This window comes from Rattus rattus, chromosome 11, assembly GCF_011064425.1.
Source record: "Rattus rattus isolate New Zealand chromosome 11, Rrattus_CSIRO_v1, whole genome shotgun sequence".
Classification (NCBI taxonomy): domain Eukaryota; kingdom Metazoa; phylum Chordata; class Mammalia; order Rodentia; family Muridae; genus Rattus; species Rattus rattus.
Window position 1 is genome coordinate 14691767 of NC_046164.1, and position 22665 is coordinate 14714431.

The following is a 22665-nucleotide window of genomic DNA, read 5'->3' on the forward strand; positions in this document are numbered from 1 at the left end:
GTGAAGAAGGGAGAAGAGGGTAGAACTGAAGGACAGTGAGACAGAAAAAAATACAATAATGTCATCAAACAATAAATGAAGAGAGAAGCCAGATCGGTGAACTGTTAGCAAACTAGCAAAGAAAAATGCACACCGACAGTAGACATATTACATCAGATACCAACAAAGTTCAGAAATTCATAAGGATATACCTGAAAATCTTATGTTCTAGATTCCAAGTAGAGGGCAGAAGCAGTCTTTGTAGCCCAGGCTACAACTTCCTATGTAGCACAGGCTGTCCTTCAACTTGGAAACCTTGGGCCTCAGGCTATGAGTCCTGAGATTATAGGTGTGTATTCTTACCCTCCATCCCAGAAGTGCTCTCAATGTTCTGTTAAAAAAAAAAAACCTCTGAATTTCACAATTACAAATGTGTCACATGGTAAATGTATCTTGCATTCTGTGACATTGGTGTTTCCCTCCCTCCCTCACTGAACCTGAGGAATGAACTGGAGGATTTCTGACAGACAGAATGCTGGCCAGTAGCCCCAGGGACCCTCATGCCTCTCCTTCCCATTGGCAGGCTTTTCCCTGGGTGCTGGCATCTGAACTCAGGACCTTATGCTTAGAAGTCAGTCCACTGCCCCGTCCTCTTCCCACTTTGTGTGTATTTGGACTCCAGTAAAAGGTAACCTTAACGAAAGCTATTTAAAATGTTATTCTTTGAGAATTTCGAGAATTTAATACATAGGATGGATTAACCACAGTCAGCCTCACTTAATCTCCACTGCTGCCTTCCCACAGGATTCCCCTCAGAGTCCTCTCCCAACTGCAGCTTCCTCCTCCTTTTCTCTCTCCCTCCCTCCACTCTCCCTCCTCCCCCTCCCCCTTTCCTCTCCTTCAATAACCCCTGGAGTCCAGTCAGAGCTGCCCATACACTCCTCAGTGTAAAAACCTCCCCTGGTCAGTCAACACACCAAGGACTACTCTCCTGAAGAAAACTGACTGACTTTTCCTCCCCTGGCAGTCACCAACTGTCACAGTTCCTCAGCTAGAGGTGTGTGTTGCTGGGGAGGGGCAGCGGGGGTGGGGCGGGGAGGATATGCGTGTTCCTCCCTAATCCAGGCTAGAATGTTAAAACTGGTTGGGTAGTGAAATTCACTCTTCAACCTTTAACTTTAACGGGTCTATGATGCGTCCGTTGCTGCACACAGAGCACTGTCTGACCAGGTTAACAGTCCAAGTGCAATCACCCAGTCTTCTTGTTCTTTTGGAGATAAAAGTTTAATGTTTAGCCAAGGCACACAAACCCAATCCTCCTGCCTTAGCCTCTCAGTTACAAAGATTACAACTGTGAACAATTGTTCTCTTGAATTATAAAAAGAAACTACAAACGACGTTATATTAGCAACCTTCCCGCCCAAGGAAACAAATCCCCTGCAGTCATGACCCCTTGTTTGTCCCTTTCTGCTTTATGCTCATGTTCACTTTCTGATTGCTACCCCGCCGCCAATTCAGTTAATAAGAGAAAAAAAAAGCACTTTTACTTTTCTTTTCCCCTCTTCATCCAGATGTCAGATCCTCAACATCCAGCACTGATTCGACCCTGATCTAGGGCATAGTGCAGAGTGCCCAGCTCTCTCAGTCTTGCTGACCCCGTGGCGCCCCAACCACTTAGTGCACAAGAGCCCTGACTCCCCACCCCGTGGTGTGCAGCCTCCAAGCCTCACTTCCTGCTCCGCCCAGGCAGGTCTTCACTTTCCTTTCCTGGCAGCCTCTGGGAAGAAGCAAGGGACTCTGTCGGAGGCTTCAGGTCCTTGAGCCGCTGGGTGAGTCCTCTTTCCCTGCATCTGCCTGCAGTGAGTGTGGGAGAGCAGGGCTGGCTTTGCTGTTCCAGAATTAACATTAGACACCTCTCCAATTTACAGTGCACAGTCTGTGGCTTCGGGTACATTCAGAGGTGCGCAAGCATGTTTCCAGCACCGAGGCTGCTTATTTAAACCGGGAGATGCTTTTCCGCAGGGTTCCTGGGACTTTTCAGGGTCTGGGGGAGGGGCGCGGCTGAATGCTGTGTGGAGGGAGATCATAGGGAAACTTGCAAAGTCAGTTCTTTTCTCCCAAGCTGTTGAGGCACAGCCTCTTCTGCGTTTCTGTCAGGTGTGTGTGTATTCCAGGGTAGATGGCCCTTCAGCTTTCTGGCGATTACAAAGGCATGGGGCTGTAGATAAAACTCATGGGCTGTAACGCAGATGATCAGCCTTGTGTAGACAGCACTTTTACCTGCAGAGCTGTCTTGCTGCATTCTGGATGGTACTCAGAGTCTTTTTCTTCACACGTGCTTCAGAGGATCAAGTCCAGAGCCTTGCATACGCCAGGGCAAGCGCTCTGCCAGTCCCGAGGGATTTTAAATATGGAAGCATCTCATCTACTTATAGGGTAATTTGACTCCTTCCTTCCCGGTTTGTATCTCTTTTGTATTTTTCTCTTGACTTCCGGCTCTGAGGACTCAAGCCTGTTTTAGATAATACTTGATGGAAAGATCACCCTCGGCTCCATGTGGATGTTAGAGGAAGTAATTTCACTCATTCCCTATCGAGTGTAATGATAGGATTCTCGCATTAGCCTTGATTATCTGAGGTGTGAGCTTTCTCTTCCTGGTGTGTTCATGGCTTTAATCAAGAATGAGTTCGGGCTTTCAAAGTCTCCATCTATTGAGAATGACGTCATTCTATCCTTGACAGTGTTCCGTGCTGAATCGCTTTTTTTCTTTTTAAATTGGCTTTTTTGCAAAGCATACATACTGTCAAGTGTCATGTGCTTTCTTTTCCTCTTGACTTTTAGTCCGATTCCTCATGATCAGATGGGACACCAGAAATTACCTTTTGACTTGTGAGATGTTGCGATGGAGTGTTCCCATTATGAGTACGTGGTCGTCTGCGTTTGGCCTGACTTTGGCTGGATGTCCGCTTTGCTGGGTCCGACCACTGCTGCTCCTGCTTGCTTTGGAGTCTTTGCTGAAAACTCCGGTTTCTGCCTTTCACTTTCAGTCTTGGTATGCCTCTGCCAGCTCCGTGAGTTCCTGCTGCAATCAGTGATTGCTTACTGATTTTTGCTTTTCAATTCTATTTACGTTTGAGTCAGGGTTAAAATCTGTGATGAATGAAATCTTAGAAATTGAAGGGGCTTCTTCCCTCTTTGCATTTCCTGCCTCTGCTTTTTTTTTTTTTTTTTTTTTTTCTTCTTGCTTAGAAGTTTGCTGACTCAATGTTAGTTCGCTTCCTATTGCTGTGGTAAAAACATCACGATGAAAAGCAACTTGGGGAGTTGAACATTGATTTGGCTTAACCCTCCCACATCACAATCCATCCCTGAGACACACCGAGGCAGGAACTCGGGCAGGGACTGAATCAGAGACCATGGAGGAATACGCCTTACTAGTTGTTCCTCATGGCTTGCTCAGCCTGCTTTCTTTTTTTTTTTTTTTTTTTTTTTGGTTCTTTTTTTTCCGGAGCTGGGGACTGAACCCAGGGCCTTGCACTTCCTAGGCAAGCGCTCTACCACTGAGCTAAATCCCCAACCCCTCAGCCTGCTTTCTTAAACACTCCAGGACCCCAGAGTGGGCTGGGCCCTCCCACATCAATCATCCATCAAAAAACGCCCCAACAGCCTTGCCAACCTGATGGGTACGGTTGCTCACCTGAGGTCTTCTTCCCAGGTGACTCCAGTGTGCCTCACGTTGATGAAAAGCTCACCAGCACTTACCCAGTTACTACTGTTGGTTCCTTAGAACTCAAGATTTATTTCTCCTGCACTCTTGATTGTCGCTTTGTGTCTTCTTCCTTGTGTTTAGAATTTTCCTGTAAGTACCTTCTTCAGTGCTGGCTCAGTGGTCACACATTGCATTAGTCACGCCCATCCTGAAGGTCTTTATAAAGGACACTTTTGTGTGTAGCCACCATGTTGGCTCTCAGTTATTTTCTGAGTGCTCAGAGTGCATCCTTCCATGCTCTGGCCTCGGGGATTTCTATCAAGGAATGCACTATTGTTCTCAATGGTTTGCCAGTCGGGGACTTTGTAAGTACCTTGGCTCCTCTGTGTTGTAACAGGCAGCATTCTTCTCTTGCTCTGCATCCTTGAGATTTTGCCTAGAGTGTGATATCGTGCAAGACTTTTTCTGGTAACCGTTCAGTTCCACTGACTATGCCATGTCCCCAAATTAAACACATATGCACAAACATACATACACACACATACACACACACACACACACACACACACGCACACACACACACTCATGCACAGTCACACACATGCATGTGCACAAATACACATATGCACGCACACAGAGATAGACAGACAGACAGATCAACCCACAGACAGACAGAAACAGGAGATGTGGTAATGGTGGTCATTATTTTTCTCTAAACTTACTCTTCCTCTAAACTTATAATGTGTCATAATATGCTTTTGACATAAGACAAATCTGCCCCCTTATCTGTCCCTTTCTGTATTAATTACAGATAACTTTTATCTTTAGTTCAATTTGCTCATTTATTTCTTAGGAACATGGTGTCTAAGGGGGGTCTACGTACTCAGTCATGTCTGCTTCTCGTCTGGGTCCTCGGGTAATCACAGAGCTATGCACTGTTCATGAGGAAGGAGTCTACCTACGGCAGCACAGTTGAAAGCCATCAGTGAGTGTGAGGACCTGTGTTATGACTGTGTTTGTCTGGACCTTCAACTTGCTATTGCTTTTCCTTCCACAGGAAGGAAGAACCTCTCAAGATGTCTTCCAGTAACGACCCCACTGTAATCCCAATGACAGAAAGACGTCACGGTGACCTTCCCAAAACAAACACCAGTGACCCGGAGACACTGACTGAAGAGGCTGTGTTGAGTTTCCACAACATCAGCTACAGAGAAACAGTGCAGAGCGGCTTTCCACTTCGTCAGCAGACACGTGTGATAGAAAGACTGTCGAGCATCAGGTATGTCCGTGAGCTAACAACAACACTGTATTGAATAATGTTCTTAAGAAACACAGACTACCTCTCTATAAATAAGCTGTGTGTGTGTGTGTGTGTGTGTGTGTCTGTGTGTCTGTGTGTGTCTGTGTGTGTGTAGGTATGTGGATGCCGGTGTGTGTGGATGTGTGTTATTTGTGTGTGTGTATATATGCATGTGTATAGTGTATGTCTGCATATGTGGATGTATATGTGTGTGTGCATGCACACAGGTACAGATGTGCAGATGCTATTACACATCCTTGACCTAAATCTTCAGAGGACAGCCTTGTGCATTGGTCTTCACCTTTACCTTGTTGGACACAGAGTCTCTGATTGCTCACTGCTGTGTATGCTGGGCTAGCACCTTGCAAGCTTCTGGGGATTCTCCTGTGTCTGTCTCCTCTCTTAACAGAGCACTGGACTTAGAGATACCCACTACTGCGTCCAACTTTATGTTAGTTCTGGTGGCTTAACTTAGGTCCTTACCTCATTGATCCAGCCTCTCCTTGTTCTACCTACAGACAGGTTCATGACCACAGTGAATTTAATGGGGGTGACACTAAAGAGCAACATTAATGGATTAATGACACATGAAGTTGGTTCTTTGGAAATACAAATAAACTTGACAAACCCTAGACATAGTGCCAAAAGGGAACATAATAAATGATTTCAATTCAATAAAATTAGGGATGAAAAAGTAATACTGAAGACAAACTATTAAAATCAGGGCATGATGAGGGAAATTTAGACTCTAGAAATTTGAAAGTCTAAAAGAACTGTGTACATTTGTATGCACACGGCCCTCCCAAAACTGAAGGGAGAGTTTCCAGCCTGCTGTCTGGGTCAATCACAGGTGATGAGATGGGAGCAATGAGGGAAGTCCAGACAGCAGACAGACAGGGCCTGATGTATCTGCTCAAAGTTCACTGAGAGTTAGAAAGAAGAAAAGCAATGTGGAAACACAGAGTTCCACAGAGCAGAGAGAGCAGCCGGTAACAATTCCTAAGGAGAGCATGCGTACCAAGGTTCCCCAGCTCACTCTGCACACCCTGTCTCTCCCACACCCAACCCTACGCTCTGTACTTGGGCTCTGGTCATTCCTGCTCCTCTGCCTACAACTACCACCATTTCTTACTGAGAAGGACATGGACAGAGCAAAGGGTTGACACATCATCTGAATGTGAAAGGACGAGTGAGTTGACACATTATCTGAATGTGAAAGGACGAGTGGGAAGGGAACTGAGCTTCTGTAAGAATGTGCCCTTCTCAGTCTGAATCTTCACTCTGCTGAAGCAATCAATCAGTGTTCTGAGACGGTTTCACAATGTGTGTAGTATCCATACATCAATAAAGAATGTCCTCTCATTAAGGGGTGTATTTTAACCCTAAAGTGACCATATTCTGATCTAAATGTCAGGGAAGAAAACCATTATGTCTGTGGGATGTGTATTTTGATATTCTATTTCAATTCAGGTGTTTTCTTGAGTGTTGATCCTGGCAAAGCTTTCCTATCCTCTGCAGTGCTTCTGTCTAGTCTTTGGATTTCAACTGAAGGCATATCGATTTTGGTTCTACTCCATTTTAATAGCAACGACAGAGCTTCTGATACCCTATGAATCATTGGTTTCTTGTGTAGAGGTTCACTAAGTTGCAAGCAGGGTTATGAAGACCCTGATCATCACACATTAGCAGGAAGCTGTCACAGACGTGACATGTAAACAGTGTGTGTGCAATGAACTCTTCATGAGAACTGGTTACTCCAAGGAACACTAAACTTAGAAGCATCACTTTTCGAAAAGAACAAATGTTTTAAATAATAAGCAAAAGGGATTCTGCAACATCTGAGGCATTTTCTGATGAGTCCTTACTAGCAGTTGACAACTTTCATAAATAGTAGATCTCTATTAATATTTTTCCTGTGTCTTTGTCCTTATTTTCTATCTACTATGGCACCCAACTTCAAGGACCATTTTCAATGTAGACCCTAAGCTAAATAAACTTCTTTAAAACAGAAAAATAAACCAGTATGACTTTGTGTTTGCAGTGGTATCATGGGACCTGGCCTCAATGCCATTATGGGACCTCAGGATGGGAGCAGATCTCTGTGAGTATAATCTAAAGCATAGCAAACCCTCTGTATCCAGTTCATGTGCTCTAAACCAGTCACCTTTGTGGGTGTTATTTAAGTGTTGTCATTGCAGCTAGTCTGGTCCTATGTGCTGTGATATTCAGGAGGGATGTGTCTAATTATCCACAATGAACAGAAAGTCTTTCTAGGTTCACTTTTGGATAGGAAATGGTACAGTGATTGGATCATGGTGTTAATACCTGTTATTATTATTTAATGAAGTAGAGAGATAATATTGTAATAAGACGAATAGGAAGAGGAGGGGGAAGGGAAAGGGAAGGGGAAGGGGTAGGAGAAAGAGAAAAAGGAAAGGAGGAGGAGGAGAAGGAGAAAGAGAAAGAAGGAGAAGGAGGAAGAAAGAGAAGGAGAAAGAGAGTGAGGGGTAAGGGTAGGGTTGGGGTAGGGGGAGGGAGAGGGAGAGGGAGAAGAGGAGGAGGAAGAGGAAGAGGAGGAGGAGGAGTTGCTTTCTGAGGACGATCAGCAGTCCTAATTCTCAAAATACAGCACATTAATTGGATTGAGTCCCCATGGTTAGATAGCAGGGAATGGTAGTCATGTGGATCATGTCTTATATTCAAAATTCTGGGCTGTCTTATAGCACATAACAACCATAAAAAAAATGTGTCTCTCTGTGTGTATGTGTGTGGTTTTGTGTGTGTGTGTGTGTGTGTGTGTGTGTGTGTGCACGAGCACAGTTGTGGGTGTATTTGTGTGTGTGCATGTGTGTACTGTCATGTGTGTACTTTTGTATGTATATGAATATGTGTGATTTTAGTTAAACTGTTGACTTGTTCATTACATTACACTTCTATCTTATTTAATATGCAGAATTTTTTTGAGAAGATAAAGGATGATAGTTTTCATTGAAGGGAGAAAATAAACAACATAACATAATTAACCCTTTGTAGGTTATTAGATGTCTTAGCTGCAAGGAGAGATCCAAGTGGATTATCAGGAGATATTTTGGTAAACGGTAAACCTCGACCTGCTAATTTCAAATGTACATCTGGTTATGTACCACAAGTAAGTGTTGGTGGGTTGCAATTTTAGACCTCTTCTGCTTGGCCATGGGCAGGTGCTCAGCTTAAAGACTTGTGTCTTTCCAGTTAAGTGTATAACATACTCCTAGGCCCCACTTTTTCCATGCCAACACTTTATAGTCATTCATTAACCTGAGTCTGACTTCTGTGGCTCATTGTTAGTAAGAACAGCTGTGACTTAGTCTAGAGGGCCACTGTTGTTTACCTGTGTTCTTCCTCCAGCTTTCTACACCCCTAGAAGATGTCTTCTGCAAATAACTGCAGGCAGGAGTCACCAAAATTCCTGTCCTCTTCTTGGGAGGCAAATGGGAGGGGAAGAAAATATTTGGTCCAGGCTCTGAGCTTGGGATTAGTGAAATTGGAAGTTTAAGTGCAGCATTACACTGGGTGTGGTGTTTGTGTGGTCTAGGTTACATTTGTTAGAGTCTTAGTGGTAACTATATCTAATTAGAATTCCATTTGCCCTTAAGAATGATGTGGTGATGAACACAGTGACCGTGAGAGACAATTTAGAGTTCTCAGCAGCTCTCCGTCTTCCAATGACTATAACAAGAGATGAAAAAAGAAGGAGGATCAATGAGGTGCTTGAACTTCTTCATCTGGATAAAGAACAAAATATCAAGGTAACGTGAGGAAAAATCTTGAAAGATTCAGAGAGAGAGAGACAGAGGCAGAGACAGGCAGAGACAGAGAGAGAAGATGGCGTGACCCTCCTATTTTCTGCAGTTTGTGTGGTCAAAATGTGGCTACATTCTGTGTTAATGAATCAGTGATTAGCTATATGATGTTAAGGTGGAATTAAGCTGTAAAGCCATTAAACAATGATTAACCCTGGGAATGGAGCGTGATCCAGCAGGGGAAAGTGTTCTTCACATGGCCATTTAGTTTTCTCCTTTCCCTTCTTCCTCATTTCTTTAGAGAGTGTTTTCACTGTGCTGGTCTGTAAGTGTGTTCATCCATCCCCTAGAATACGCGACTTGATAATGAACAGTCATTAACATGCTTTCATATCAAGTCTGACCTGAGCCTCATTCTACTCTCCTGTTCAGAGAGAAGCCTCCTTTTTCTCCCAGGTGCCCATATTTTGGCTCTTTGGATAATAATATAACATAATCTTTCATTGTTGGAACAAGTTAGTTTACCAAATGAGAAGAGACTATGATCTTGATGATAATGATGTCATTGGTGCCTTAGCCTAGATCCAAGGAACTCAGGAAAAGGACCAGTATAGCAGTGGAGCTGGTCACTGAGCATCCCATTTTGTTCTTGGATGATCCCACCACTGGCTTAGACTTGAGAACTACAACTGATACCATCGCAGTCCTGAGAAGGTACATGCTAAAGGGGCATTAAGGTTTTAAAATGCCTGGTTGCTTGTGGGCGTTTTCAGTGCAGGAGATTCAGAAGTAGGCAACAGAACTCTTGTTTATTAGAGGGAAACTTCAAAGAACAGAAAGAGGCATCAAGAACACAGCCTAGAGCATATGGCGGGTGGCTGTGGAGAAGCTGGAGCACTGCTTTAAATAGCGTGTCCCTAAACCCTCAAGCGTGTGACAAGTGAGCCGGGGTCATGGAGAGATCTGAACAGAGTGACAGCTGCGGAGAAAACAGGATTCTAAGGTCTGGTTTCTGAACCCAGAGAAGAAAGAAGTAAAAGAAATGACATTTCCTGCTCTCAGGAAAGAGGTCTGTGGCTGAAGAATTTGTAGGAAAAAGTCTAAGAGTTAGGTTTTGTCCATGGTAAAAATCATGAAGAGCTTCAAATTGACTGAATACCTCCACGATCCATATAAGGACCATCCACTCTGCTGACCAGGCTACTCCCTGTTGCCCCTTACTACTCTCTGTCTTTCCTTCCTCCCCTGTTCTGTCATCATCCTCCATCATCCTAACACCCCATCGTGTAACTCCATGAACCGAGAGCACTCCCCATTGTGCTGTCCCTGTGAGGGGTCCAACAAGCGGGGCCTCACCACTTCCTGGTCTGTGGACTCCTTGGGTGTTCCCCTGCCTGTGTGTCCCCTCTCCTGTCTGCTTCAGGATACTCTCTAAGATCAGGTTCTTGCTCATTTTCCAGTATGGAACATTTCCCTCTGTGCATTTCTCATGCCGTTTGTAGTCTTAGTTCATTGTCTGGGGCCATCCTAAGTGTGGTTTATCCCAGTGTTCTGGGAGCAGACTCAGGCCCTGACAGTCTGTGTCCTTCCTGGTTTCCAACACTCCTAGAACTGCATCCTACTGGTAGAATTTTTTTATATTTATTTAGTTATTTAATTTGTGTGTGTGTGCATGCGTATGTATGTATGTACATATGTATGTATGTATGTATGTCTTTATGCAACATGAATGTAGAAAGGACAACTGAAGAGGTTGGTTTTGTGCTTTTACCAAGTGGCTTCCAGAAACTGATCCAGGGTCTTTATTCTCGTCAGTGAGCACCTTTATCCATTGAGCCATCTCTCTTTCTTATAAGAATCTTGATCATCTAATCATGCTTTTAGTTGCTGGATTCTATGGAATTACAGGTTTTTTTTCTTCTGTGATTAATAGTCTATCAGGGATAAAGTCACTTATGGCATCAGTCTACTCTTTGTCTTGTCTCTACCATCCAGTTTTCCTGCTGGAATTCAAGGTGGACACTAAAATGCCCAGCTCTCTCCCTCTCGTCTTTTCTTTCCCTCCCTCCAACCCTCCCTTCTTCCCTACTAGTCTTCCTTCCTTCCTTCCTTCCTTCCTTCCTTCCTTCCTTCCATCTTGTTTTGTTTTTGTCTTTTTAAAACACAGTCTTATGCAATCTAGGTCATCTTAGATCTCCTGATTCTTTAAAGTGTTACATTATACAGACATGCCACCAAACCCAGCTTTTATAAAAATATTTTAATGGCAGTTTTTCATTTGTGTGTTTGTTTTTCAAGACAGGGTTTGTTGGTTTAACAGCCATGGCTGTCCTGGAATTGGTTCTATAGACCAAGCTGGCCTCAAGCTCACAGAGGTCTGCCTGCCTGTACCTCCTGGGTGATGGGATTGAAACTCTGTGTCACCACCACCCAGCTTTGGTGGCAGTTTGAAACACTGTTTTTGGCTACTGGTTTCCAGCTGACTCTCTAAAATGGTAGTCATGCAATTAAACCCACAGTCTTGGCTTCACCCCTTACTAACTTGACCCTTTCACCTGTTGATTGACCTTTTAATGATCATCTTCAGAAAAGGGGAGATTATATTACGACTTCCTTATGTCAATATTATTAAAATTGAAATGAGGTCATCGCTGAAGCATTTAACAGTGATATCAAGTGGTTAGTAATGGGAATCACATTATCAAAACAAAACCAATTACTGAAGAGGCAGAAACTGTCAAAAGGAATTGTGCGATACAATCATACTCTTAATAACTGCTCTGTCATTGGTTCTCAATCTTGTGTGAACCTCAAGATCAGCCAACATGCCTGTTAGTGATCAGTTCACTCTGAGGTCTACACTGCCTAGGGATCTACATTGTTGATAAAACTCTGGTGTACGGTGGACAACTGATGCTCCACATGTTAACAAGTTCTAGACTTCTTTTAAATTATATTTTGTTTTTTTTCTTTTTCATTTTTAATTGGTTATTTTATTATTTATTATTTAAATAGTGTCCCTCTTCCCGGTTTCCCCTCCAAAACCCCTTATCCCATACCCCTCCCCCTGATTCTATGAGGGTGCTCCCTCACCCACCCACCCACTCCCCCGTCACTGTCTTAACATTCACCTATGCTCGAGCATAGAGCCTCCACAGGATCAAGGGCCTCCCCCTCCCATTGATACGAGGCTTGTTTTGTGTCCAAGTATATGGTCAACTTTGGAGAAGGTATCATGAGGTGCTGAGAAGAAGGTATATTCTTCTGTTTTAGGGTGAAATGTTCTATCTGTTAAATGCTCTATCTCTTAAATCCACTTGGTTCATAACTTCTGTTAGTTTAACTGTGTCTCTGTTTATTTTCTGTTTCCATGATCTGTCCATTGATGAGAGAGGGTGGTAAAGTCTCTCAATATTATGGTTTGAGGTTCAGTGTATATTTGGAGTAACTTTTTTTCAATTGTGGGTACCTTTGCATTTGGAGCATAGATGTTCAGAATTGAGAGTTCACCTTGGTGAGTGTGAACTGTCCTTCCTTGTCTTTTTTGATAACTTTTGGTTGAAAGTCCATTTTATTCACTATTAGAATGGCTATTCCAGCTTGTTTCCTGGGACCATTTGCTTGCAAACTTTTTCCAGGCTTTTCCTCTGAGGTAGTGTCTGTCTTTGTCACTGAGGTGTATTTCTGCTATGCAGCAAAATGCTGGGTCCTGTTTACATATCCAGTCGGTTAGTCATTTTTTTATTGGAGAATTGAGTCCATTGATTTTAAGAGATATTAAGAACCAGTGATTGTTGTTTCCTGTTATTTTTGTTGTTAGAGGTGGAATTATGTGTGGTTCTCTTCTTTTTGGTTTGTTGTGGGAAGATTAATTTCTTCCTTTTTCTTGGGTGTTGTTTCCCTCCTTGTGCTGGAGTTTTCCATTATCCTTTGTAGGGCTGGATTGGTGGAAAGATATTGTGTAAATTTGGTTTGTCATGGAACATCTTGGTTTCTCCATCTATGGCAATTGAGAGTTTTGCTGGGTATAGCAGCCTGGGCTGGCATTGTTTTTTTCTTAGGATCTGTGTGACATCTTTTCAAGATCTTATGGCTTTTAGAATCTCTGTTGAGATGTCTGGTACAATTCTGATAGGTCTGCCTTTATAAGTTATTTGACCTTTATCCCTTACTACTTTTAATATTCTGTCTTTGTTCTGTACATTTGGTGGTTTGATTCGGGTCCAATCTATTTAGAATTCTGTAGGCTTTTTTTTTTTTTTTAATGATTATGGGCATCTATTTCTTTAGGTTAGGGAAGTTTTCTTTAATAATTTTTTTGAAGTCGTTTACTGGCCCTTAGGGTTGGGAGTCTTTTATCTCTTCTATACATATTATTCTTAGATTTAGTCTTTTCATTGTGTCCTGGATTTCTTTGGGTTAGGAGCTTTTTGCACTTTGCATTTTCTTTGAATGTTGTGTCAATGTTTTTATGTTACCTTCTACACCTAAGATTCTCTCTTCTATCTCTTGTATTCTGTTGATTCTCTTTTCTAGGTTTTCCATCTCCAGGGTTGTTTCCCTTTGTGATTTCTTTATTGTTTCTATTTTTAAGATCCTGGGTGATTTTGTCCAATTCCTTCACCTATTTGGTTGTGTTTTCCTGTATTTATTTAAGAGAATTATTTATGTCCTTCTTAACGTTTTCTATCATCATCATGAGATGGGATTTTAGATCTGAATCTTGCTTTTCAGGTTTGGGATATCCAGGCCTTGCTGTAGTGGGAGAAGTTGGTTCTGATGATGCCAAGCAGCTTTGGTTTCTGTTGCTTGTGTTCTTGTGATTGCCTCTTACCATTTGGTTATCTCTGGTGTTAGCTGGCCTTGCTGTGTTTGATTGGAGCCTATCCCTCCTATGAGCCTGTGATCCTGGGAGTGTCTGAACTCCTATAGGTCAAGCTGTCTTTGTGAGACTGTGCATTTGGGTGTGTCAACACTTCTGGGGGTCAAGTTTTCTCTGGGTGGGATTGGGCTGTATAGGGCTGTAGCACAGGGTCTGATCCTGGGCACAGATGGAAACCTGAAGGATCATGTCCCTGACTGCATGACAGTTCCTGCATCCATTGGGCCCTGGGTGGTCCCAGTTAGGTCAGGTTTGGGGGAAGTAGTGGTTGTCTCACCTGTGAGCCTCAGTGTGTCAGCCCTCCTTGCAGTCAAGCTATTTCTGGGTGGGATTGGGGGGTGGAGAGCTATATAGCACATGGTTCACTTAGGGCTACAGATACAAACTGGAAGCAAGTTGTAGACTTTTTAAATAGAAGCATTGAGCTTGGTTTCTCAGGTGTATAGCAGAAGTGAGATAAGGTGTTTAAAAGAAATTTCAGTCTGAAGTGGGAACAAAGAGTATAACTTCAGGAATGAAATATTCTGTCCAGAATTCAAGGGTCTGGTGTCCAGAGACTTAGCATGTTTCCTCTCTGAACTCAGGATGTCAAAGAAGGGAAGGACAGTCATCTTCTCCATCAATCAGCCTCAGTACTCCATCTTCAGATTCTTTGATAGCCTCACCTTAGTGGCTTCAGGAAAACTCATGTTTCATGGACCTGCACGGGATGCTCTGGAGTACTTCACATCTGCAGGTATGGTCGCTTGTTGCTGTGAGAGATCCTCCATTCACTGGATCTGCAAAGGAGAACAGAGGATATCATGTGTTCTGTTTGACTCTTGTTCAGACTTACTGTGTGTGAGTTTCTCCACTTTAAATACCATTGGTTCATTTAGTGACAGGGTTTTTGTTAAACAGTACTGGCTTGATATTCAGGTTTTCTTCTTTCTCTTGTCCTACATGCATGCTTATGTTCTAGTATTTTTACTGAACCCCTTGTTCTTTTTCTTTTTTAAAGATTTATTTCATGTATATGAGTACAGTGTCACTGTCTTCAGACACACCAGAAGAGAGCATCAGATCCCATTTCAGATGGTTGTGAGCCACCATATGGTTGCTGGGGATTGAACTCAGGACCTCTGGAAGAACAGTCAGTGTTCTTAACTGCTCAGCCATATCTCCAGCTCCGATCCCTTTGTTTTGCTTCCTAGTTGTGGTGACCCTCTTAGTTAACATGGTGGCCTCAGAACCACTTATCCATCATTTGGATGAATCATTGGCAAAAGCCCAAGTACCAGTGGTGATGTTCAGTTTTCCCCTAGGATCTGACTCTAAGCTGTTGGGGAGATGTTACTTGACTTATGAGTGTGTTTGAATCTCAGGTTCAGGCCTTGCTTATGGACTATAGAGACTTACATTCAACTTTATATTTTTGGTCTGCCTGTTTTCTTTTAAGCATCAGATTGTATTGTGGGAGATTAAAAAAGGTTCATGTAGTCAACTTCATCTTTTAGAAATATGGACACTGTTATGGAGCATTCTCTAACTGCAAAGATAGGCTTAACTCTTTGCTTTCCAGCACTTTTTATTTGCTAGTGATTAAGCATTGTCACTTGAAATGTGCAAGCTTGGTGAGTCTATGGAATACCATAAAAATTTAGGTTGAGTTCAAATTTTTTTCACAAGAAGAATTCACATGTCCATGTCTGGTTTACTTCTATTCTATTATCTAGAGCAAGTCTATGTCTATTTATTGTATAGTAACAGCACACGTGCACACACATATACAAACACCAACACACACACTGACACACCAACACACACACATCACACACATTGGGCTGGGAAACAGAGATCGCCAAAATATTGTGAGTGGATATAAGAAAAAATGGTAAATTCGTGAAGGGGAACAGGAAGAGGAGGAAGATGTTAGACTGTGTCCTCCCTCCACTTCCCCACTCTCTGAGAGAGTGTCCTCAGGCTGTGTTCTTTGACTGCATTCTTTGTAGGTTACCAATACGAGTCCCACAACAACCCTGCAGACTTCTTCCTGGACGTCATTAATGGAGGTTTGTGTGACACAGAGGAAGATGGCCATGAAGGTATGTGAATCTCCTAGAGTCACACAATTTTGCCTAACTGATTTCATTTAAACACAACAAGGGTTCATTGGAATATAGCTTTTTATATTAATTAAGTGTCCTAAAATTAGCGGATAGACTTTGCTGTTGGTCAGTGCTGGGTGCGTTTGATATTATTTATGAAGGAACATTTCTGTGACATCATCAGTAGTAATGACATCTGTTAGAAAGTGAATGCACTCATTGCTTTGCATATTATTTTTGTACTGCCTTAGATTAGGTTTGCTTAGGTGGCCAGGCCGGCCTTGCATCTGTGCTCTTTCTGCCTCACCTCCCAAGTACAAGAATTACAGGGCTAAGTCACTATGCCTGGTTTTGTTTATAACATTTCAAAAATAAAAACTTTGACAGTTCATATATTTTAATGTGGCAGAAAGCAAGAATCAGGTCATCATATTCTGGAGCATAGACCATATGGGAAAGAAGCCTTTGTTAAGAATTAGAATTCAGAAGGAAAAAGGCCATCAGTTTGCTGTATCTATGGAAACATCACAGTAGACAGGTCAGTTAGGGATGCTCTTCTAATATGTAAAGGAATTACCATAGCAATTGTTTCATTCTTATATTTCTGTGGGCTGAGGTCATAGGTCAGCCAGGATGGTGGTCGCCTAGCAAGCACTAAGCATGGAGTTTGGTTCCCAGCCCTGCATAACTGGGTATGGTATGACGGTGCACGCCAGTAACCACAGCACTTGAGATATAGAATCAGGAAGACCAGGAAAAGTTTGTGGTCACCCTTGTCTACAGAGCAATTTTTGAAGCCAGTGTAGGTTCCATGGGACTACATCAAAGAAAATCCAATATATAATTTTGCATTATTCCTGAAAGGTGTCTCAGAAAATCAGTCAAATTATTGTAAGCTGCTTTGTGTCTTTATCCATTTTTATCCCAAAGCTGACGAACATGAAGAGCTTTATGAGAGACTACATCGAGTCACAGAAAAATTGGCCAATATGTATGCCCAGTCCCCCTTACACAGTGACACAAGAGCCAAACTGGATCAACTCTTGGGGAAACAGAAGCAGAACAGGAGATCAGCTATGGAGACCACATGTGTCACCCCTTTCTGGCATCAGTTCGGGTGGATTACCCTTCGATCATTCAAAAATTTCAAGGGTTTCCCATGGGTCACTGTGATTCAGGTAATCTGGTGAATTATTTTAAGATGAGTTACTATGTACTCTGAAAAACTCAAGTGGGGACAAGTTGTGTCTGAGTCACTCACTTCCAGGTCACACTTGCCTTCTGTCCATGTGTCTGTTGTTCCTCTGTACTTGCCATGTAGAAATGTTCATGACAGCAAGCAGAACATGATTAAGTTCATACTTACAGAAACATTTTTGGTGGTTGTTTATCAATTAGAGAAACTATAATGGCTTATCCCAGTAGGAAATTTAACTCAACAGTTGCGTAAAGTAATGAGAGGCACACTTGGGAGTTCCTCTCAGCTGTATTCTTTAATTCACCAGCACACCCTCAAGTTCAAGTACAGGCGTGAGTAAAGTGAGCACAAAGGATTTTTCGAGGTGCAACCTTCCATGGGCGGAAACGGATGGTGACTGCACAAACAGATAAAATTGGTAGCATGTCAGGTGAAAGAATGAACTTTGGAGAAAGTGTAAGTGGGGAAGGGGTGGACATATCTGGAGAAATGGACTGAAAGAAGGGAAGTTCTGTGGCTGAAATCAGGTTGCGAGGAAACTCGGCGATGGGCCTGTTGTGGAGGGCTGTTCTCTTCTTTAGGGGCTGGTGTTTGAGAGCAGTAGTTACTCAAAGAGAGCAGTTCATACACAGTGCACCCAGACTTAACCAGGCTCCTCTCTGTCAGCTAACTGGGAACTGGGTGGAGGGCACTCTCCTTTTCATTAAACTGTCTCTGTAACAGTGGTCATCCTGCCTTAAGTTTTCTGTTATTTTAACATGAATGTCACATGAAAATGTAATTCCTCGAGCTCACTGGACCAAAACTTACTCATTTATTTTTTATTTGACGATGATGAGATGGTTTTGCTGTGTATCTATTGATTGCAGGTCTTAGCTCTTACCGGTTAAGTACTCTGCTGTGGATTTACATGTCCATTCATGCACAACTTTTATAGTCAGTTTAGCCATTATGGGGTTGTTAGTTTATTATTGTGAATTCAATTTCTGTGCAATACTGAAAGATAGTATGTTCTTGAATGTAATGAAACCACCCCTACTTCCTAACAAGTGTTCAACCATTTTCATATTTAAAGGTAACTGCCTTCTCTGTGAGTCTTCTTCACATTTGGGTTATATTGTCAGTTACTCCAAACACTTCGAACTTTGTACTTGGATATTTATGTCATAAAAGGAGCATTTTCCTCATTTCTTTGGAGAATAAGATTTGATTTGATTTGGGAACACATTACACTCATCAAATTGTGTTACTCATTGCTCAACTCCAATTGTGTTACCTCACTATTTTGTCAGGCAGTATAATGAGGAAAGGTGTGTGTGTGTGTGTGTGTGTGTGTGTGTGTGTGTGTGTGTAGGAGTGTGTGTACACAATGGTGGGAATTGAGGAATAAATTTTTAAATTTGTATTTACTCATTTTTTATGCACGGTGGCGTTTTGTCTACATGTATAACTGTGTCATTTGCACGCCAATGGAGGTTGGAAAAAGGCATCAGATCTTCTGGAACTTGAGTTTCAGGTGGTTGTGAGAGGTCTTTCGGGTGCTGGGAACTGAACCCCAGTCCTCTGCAAGAGCAACAAATGTCCTTAAGTGCTGGGCCAGATCTCCAAGCCCTGGATTTGGGTTTTCAATTTAAGTTATTCTGTTTCATGAAAGAATATTTTCCCTTGGATTATAATTTCCTGTTTTTAAAAGTACCCAGATGAATCATAGAATATCTTAAATAAGTCACAGCCTCATATCACCTTTCTCCTTAGCTAAGTGAAGCCTGCTTTAAAATCATTTGACCCTCAGACCAGAAGCTGTGCAGCCTTCTGTGAGCAGTCTTCACAGAATAGATGGGACAGCTGAGGGTTTGGAGGAGTTGAGCACAGGCTCCCTCTGCTGACGTGATGGAGCAGCACTGACAGAGATGATGGACAGCAGAAGCACTGGGTGCTGCAGAGCTACCTGTGGGAATACAGGCTGGCAGCTGTAATGCTCTCTGTTGCACAGTCTCTGACTTCCCTGAGGATGCAGATGTGAGGACAAGCTCACCCGCTCTCAGCACACAAATCCACTGTTAGAAACTGTGTTGTTAGTGGACTTAATTTTATTATTTATCCTTCACTGGCCATTCCTCCTGGGGTACAGGGGAAAGAAATCTTAGCTTTTCCAGGATATGTACTGTTAAGGCCTCAGATTGCAGGGCCCTCAATTTTCAATTTAACATACTAACACTATATTAAAATGTGTGTTTTATATTCTTCCATGGCCTCTGCCCAAAATATAGTGTTTGTCTCACAGTAGAGATAGATGGTTTGGAAAACCACCTATCTTTTTTTTTTTTTTTCTTTTTCTTTTTTCGGGGCTGGGGATCGAACCCAGGACCTTGAGCTTCCTAGGCAAGCGCTCTACCACTGAGCTAAATCCCCAACCCCAAAACCACCTATCTTAAAATAATGAATACTGTAGAAAATGCTGCCTATTCCTAATGGTAATTTTCACTTTCTCCACATTCGTTTCTTTTGGAAGGCAATTATTGCGGTCATACTGGCAGTGTTTGTGGGTGCCATTTTCCGTCTCCTACAAAATGTTTGTACCGAAGTCAAGGCAAGGTAAGCAAATGAGAAAATGCTGTCATTTCGTTGGAGCATATTTCAGTCCATTAGGAACGGGAACTCATGACAAGAACAAAGTAAACGTGGTGGAGTGTGATGTACGGAAAGCTGAACAGAAGGGCTCACTCTTTCACACGGTTGCGTGAGGGTAGAATGAAAGTATACACCACTCAGCTCACATTTTAATGTGTTTGTGTGTGTGTGTGTGTGTGTGTGTGTGTGTGTGTGTGTGTGTGTGTGTGTGTGTGTGAAGCTGCTTCATTTGATGGAGACTATCGCCATATTCTAAACATAGGGCAATTTTCACCTTCCTACGTGGAGTCCCATAGCTCTGGGGAACACAACGCATCGCCATGTGAATCACTCCCAATACCTGGCGACCACCAATCTATTCTCTGCCTTTGAATCTGACTAATGTAGAACCCTAAACTGAAGTCATAAAGTATTTGTAGCTCGTTGTTGGTTGGATTAGTTTCTTCTTTGTTTTGGCTGACTTGATAGTGTAATGTCTTCAGGGCTCATCAAATCGTGGTGGGTGTGGGGACTTCTCGGGTTCTGTAAAGCAGAATGATTGTCCATTGTGTGCACGTGTTTTTGCTTCTTATTCATTTGAGTCTGGAAGTGCAGTTCGCTCTCACCTTTGCCTACTATGACCAATGCTGCTGAGTGTGCAATTCATATGTTTGAGCCCTGTAATTTGGTCCTTAAGATAGAGGGCTAGAGTTGACATACCACAAGGCCACAGTGTTATCTAAGATGCTGCTATCCTGTCTCCAGCTCCACTGTACAGTTTTGTATTCTTACCAGCAGAACACAAGGGCTCAATATGTTCATATTCTCACCCAAACATATTCTTTCTTGTTTTGAACAAGGTACCTAAGAAGGAAATAAATAAGAATCCTTTGGATGTTTTATGAATTATTTGTAGAACCCATTTTCCCATTTTAAATTGGAATATTTTCTTTTCATTACAAAATTATTTATTTACTTACAGAGTGTATGTGTGTCTCAGTTAGTGTTTCCATTGCTTTAAAGAGATACTATGACCAAAGCAACTCTTACAAAGGACAACATTTAATTCAGGCCGGCTTATAGGTTCTAAGGTCCAGTCCATTCTCATCATGGCTGGAAGCATGACAGTATCTAGGCAGACATAGGCTGGAGGAGCTGAGAGGCCTACATTTTGTTCTGAAGGCAAACAGAAGACTTTCAGGCAGCTAGGAAGAGGATCTCAAAGCCCATACATACAGTGACACACTTCTTCCAATAAGGCCACACCTCCTCATAGTGCTACTCCATGGGCCAAGAATATTCAATCCACCACAATGTATGTGGGCATCTGTAGCCTATAGCTTGCATGTGGAAGACAGAGGACAATTTACAAGAGCTGATTCCTCCACCACATGGGTTTCAGGGATTGCTTACAGGTCATCAAGCTTGGCATAGTCATTTTACCTGCCAAACCATGACACTGGCCTTGGATTCTTCCTTACTATTGAGTTATAGTTATTTTTGTTTCTGAAATATGAACCTCTCACTAGATACACAATGTATATACATTTTATCCTTTTCTGAGTGTTGCCTTTTTATTCTGTTGTCTGTGTTTTGTGAATGTAAGTGTGTATATGAGTGTGTCTGAGTGTGTGAGTGTGTGTTTGAGTGGTTTTGTGACTGTATGTATGAGTGTGTGTGTGTGAATGTGAGTATGTGTCAGTATGGGTCAGTGATTGTATGTGTGTCAGTAAGTGTGTGTTTGTATGTAAGTGTATAGTGTTGTGCATTATATGTACACATTGGATGGAAATTCATCTATGTTTATGTGGGTGTGTCGAAATGCATGTGTCTGCATGTTAAGACTGGATGTTGAGGCTAGGTTTTCCTTGATGACTGTTCACTCTCTCTTTCAAGACAGGTCTCTCACTGAACGTAGAGCTCATTGATTAGTTGAGCTAGCCTGACAATGCTACAGGTATGAAGTATGTGTCTGGCTTTTACATGAGTTCTAGCTCTGAACTCAGGTCCTCATGGTTGCATGGCAGCCACTGCTGAACAGGCCCACAAATCTGTTTGATGTGTGGAAACAAATTAGTTTTGAAAGAAAGAAGCATAAACCAATTCTTCTGTGAGGTTTCCTCCTGTGAGGATTTGCCTTTACTCTAAACAGAGACAGTTGTTACAACTGTTTACAGATTGTTCTCCTTTCTTCTTCTCTCAAGTCCACAGTCGGAACATTTTCCAATCCTGCTGGGACTTATTTTGTGCCTGTGTAGGTTTGTCCATACACAGGACAGCATAGGTCACAGAAGACTCTACGTTCAGCATGCAAAGTAAAATATGATTCAAGCCCAGAAAGACAAATGCATGATTCACTTACCTGTGGATTGTAAAGTTATTCACCTCCAGACAGTGTTACTGACAGTGGTGACTACCATAGGAGGTGTGTAGTGAGGAGACATAACACCACTGCATTCAGAAATAAAGACCAAAAAACCAGAAGTGGAAATGTTCTTGGAAAATGTAGACATGAAGAAGAGCTGTGTTAGTTGATTCTTCATGGGCTTTTAGAAATTATGAAATATTCTTAATTTGTATTTTTTTTTACTTCCTCTCTTACCATGTTTTAGAAGAAGTTGGACTTTGTGAAAATGGAATTACATGTTCTTCTGAATGAGCTCTGTGGGGAAAAGTAAACCCTTCCTAATGTTGAATTTGTCTTTTCTTTTGCCTCCATTCTCTCCTCACAGAGCTGGGCTGCTCTTCTTTCTCACAGGCTTTGAGTGTATCTTAAGTATGTCTGCAGGGGAGCTCTTCCTCCTTGACAGGAATCACTTTCTGTGAGTAGCCCCTGCTGTACCCGACATCCTCAGCTGGTGATAAAGTCAATTACACTGTTGTTGGGCCTAGAACTTAATCTCATAAATTGCCAGTATGATTTTACTTTCCTTATTTGTTTAGTTGAAAAGTATCCAAATAACGGATTCTTATACTTAGCATGTAGAGATGACTAACATTAAATGAAGAAATGGTGTTGATCATTTCCCAAGAGCAGAGGATGTTGAGGTTTGGTCTTTCGCTGTGTATTGTAATGCTAAGTGCAGGTGTCTTGAGACATGGTTGCTCCAGAGAAGAG

The 22665-nt window shown here is 42.3% G+C and overlaps 1 protein-coding gene and 1 pseudogene across 3 annotated transcripts in view; one reads left to right on the forward strand and one right to left on the reverse strand.

Moving 5' to 3' along the window:
- Positions 1–2089: 2089 nt before the first annotated feature.
- LOC116912749 overlaps positions 2090–22665 on the forward strand; it is a 34982-nt pseudogene continuing 14406 nt past the window's right edge. The window contains exons 1-11 of the transcript XR_004389476.1: positions 2090–2415; positions 4746–4967; positions 7030–7089; positions 8022–8136; positions 8624–8776; positions 9348–9484; positions 14237–14388; positions 15644–15736; positions 16670–16917; positions 19450–19532; positions 22280–22369. The product of XR_004389476.1 is annotated as an ATP-binding cassette sub-family G member 3-like (transcript). The remainder of the gene's footprint in view (positions 2416–4745; positions 4968–7029; positions 7090–8021; positions 8137–8623; positions 8777–9347; positions 9485–14236; positions 14389–15643; positions 15737–16669; positions 16918–19449; positions 19533–22279; positions 22370–22665) is intronic.
- The window catches only part of LOC116912744 (zinc finger protein 431-like), a 70200-nt gene continuing 61861 nt past the window's right edge, over positions 14327–22665 (reverse strand). Inside the window, exon 5 of one of the 2 annotated variants that reach the window (XM_032916892.1) lies at positions 14327–14431. Coding sequence is in view for 1 of the 2 variants with exons in the window: in XM_032916889.1 (XP_032772780.1) it covers positions 14377–14431 (55 nt within the window). In the remaining variant the exon portion in view is untranslated. The remainder of the gene's footprint in view (positions 14432–22665) is intronic. The other variant, XM_032916889.1, reaches the window with a different exon arrangement.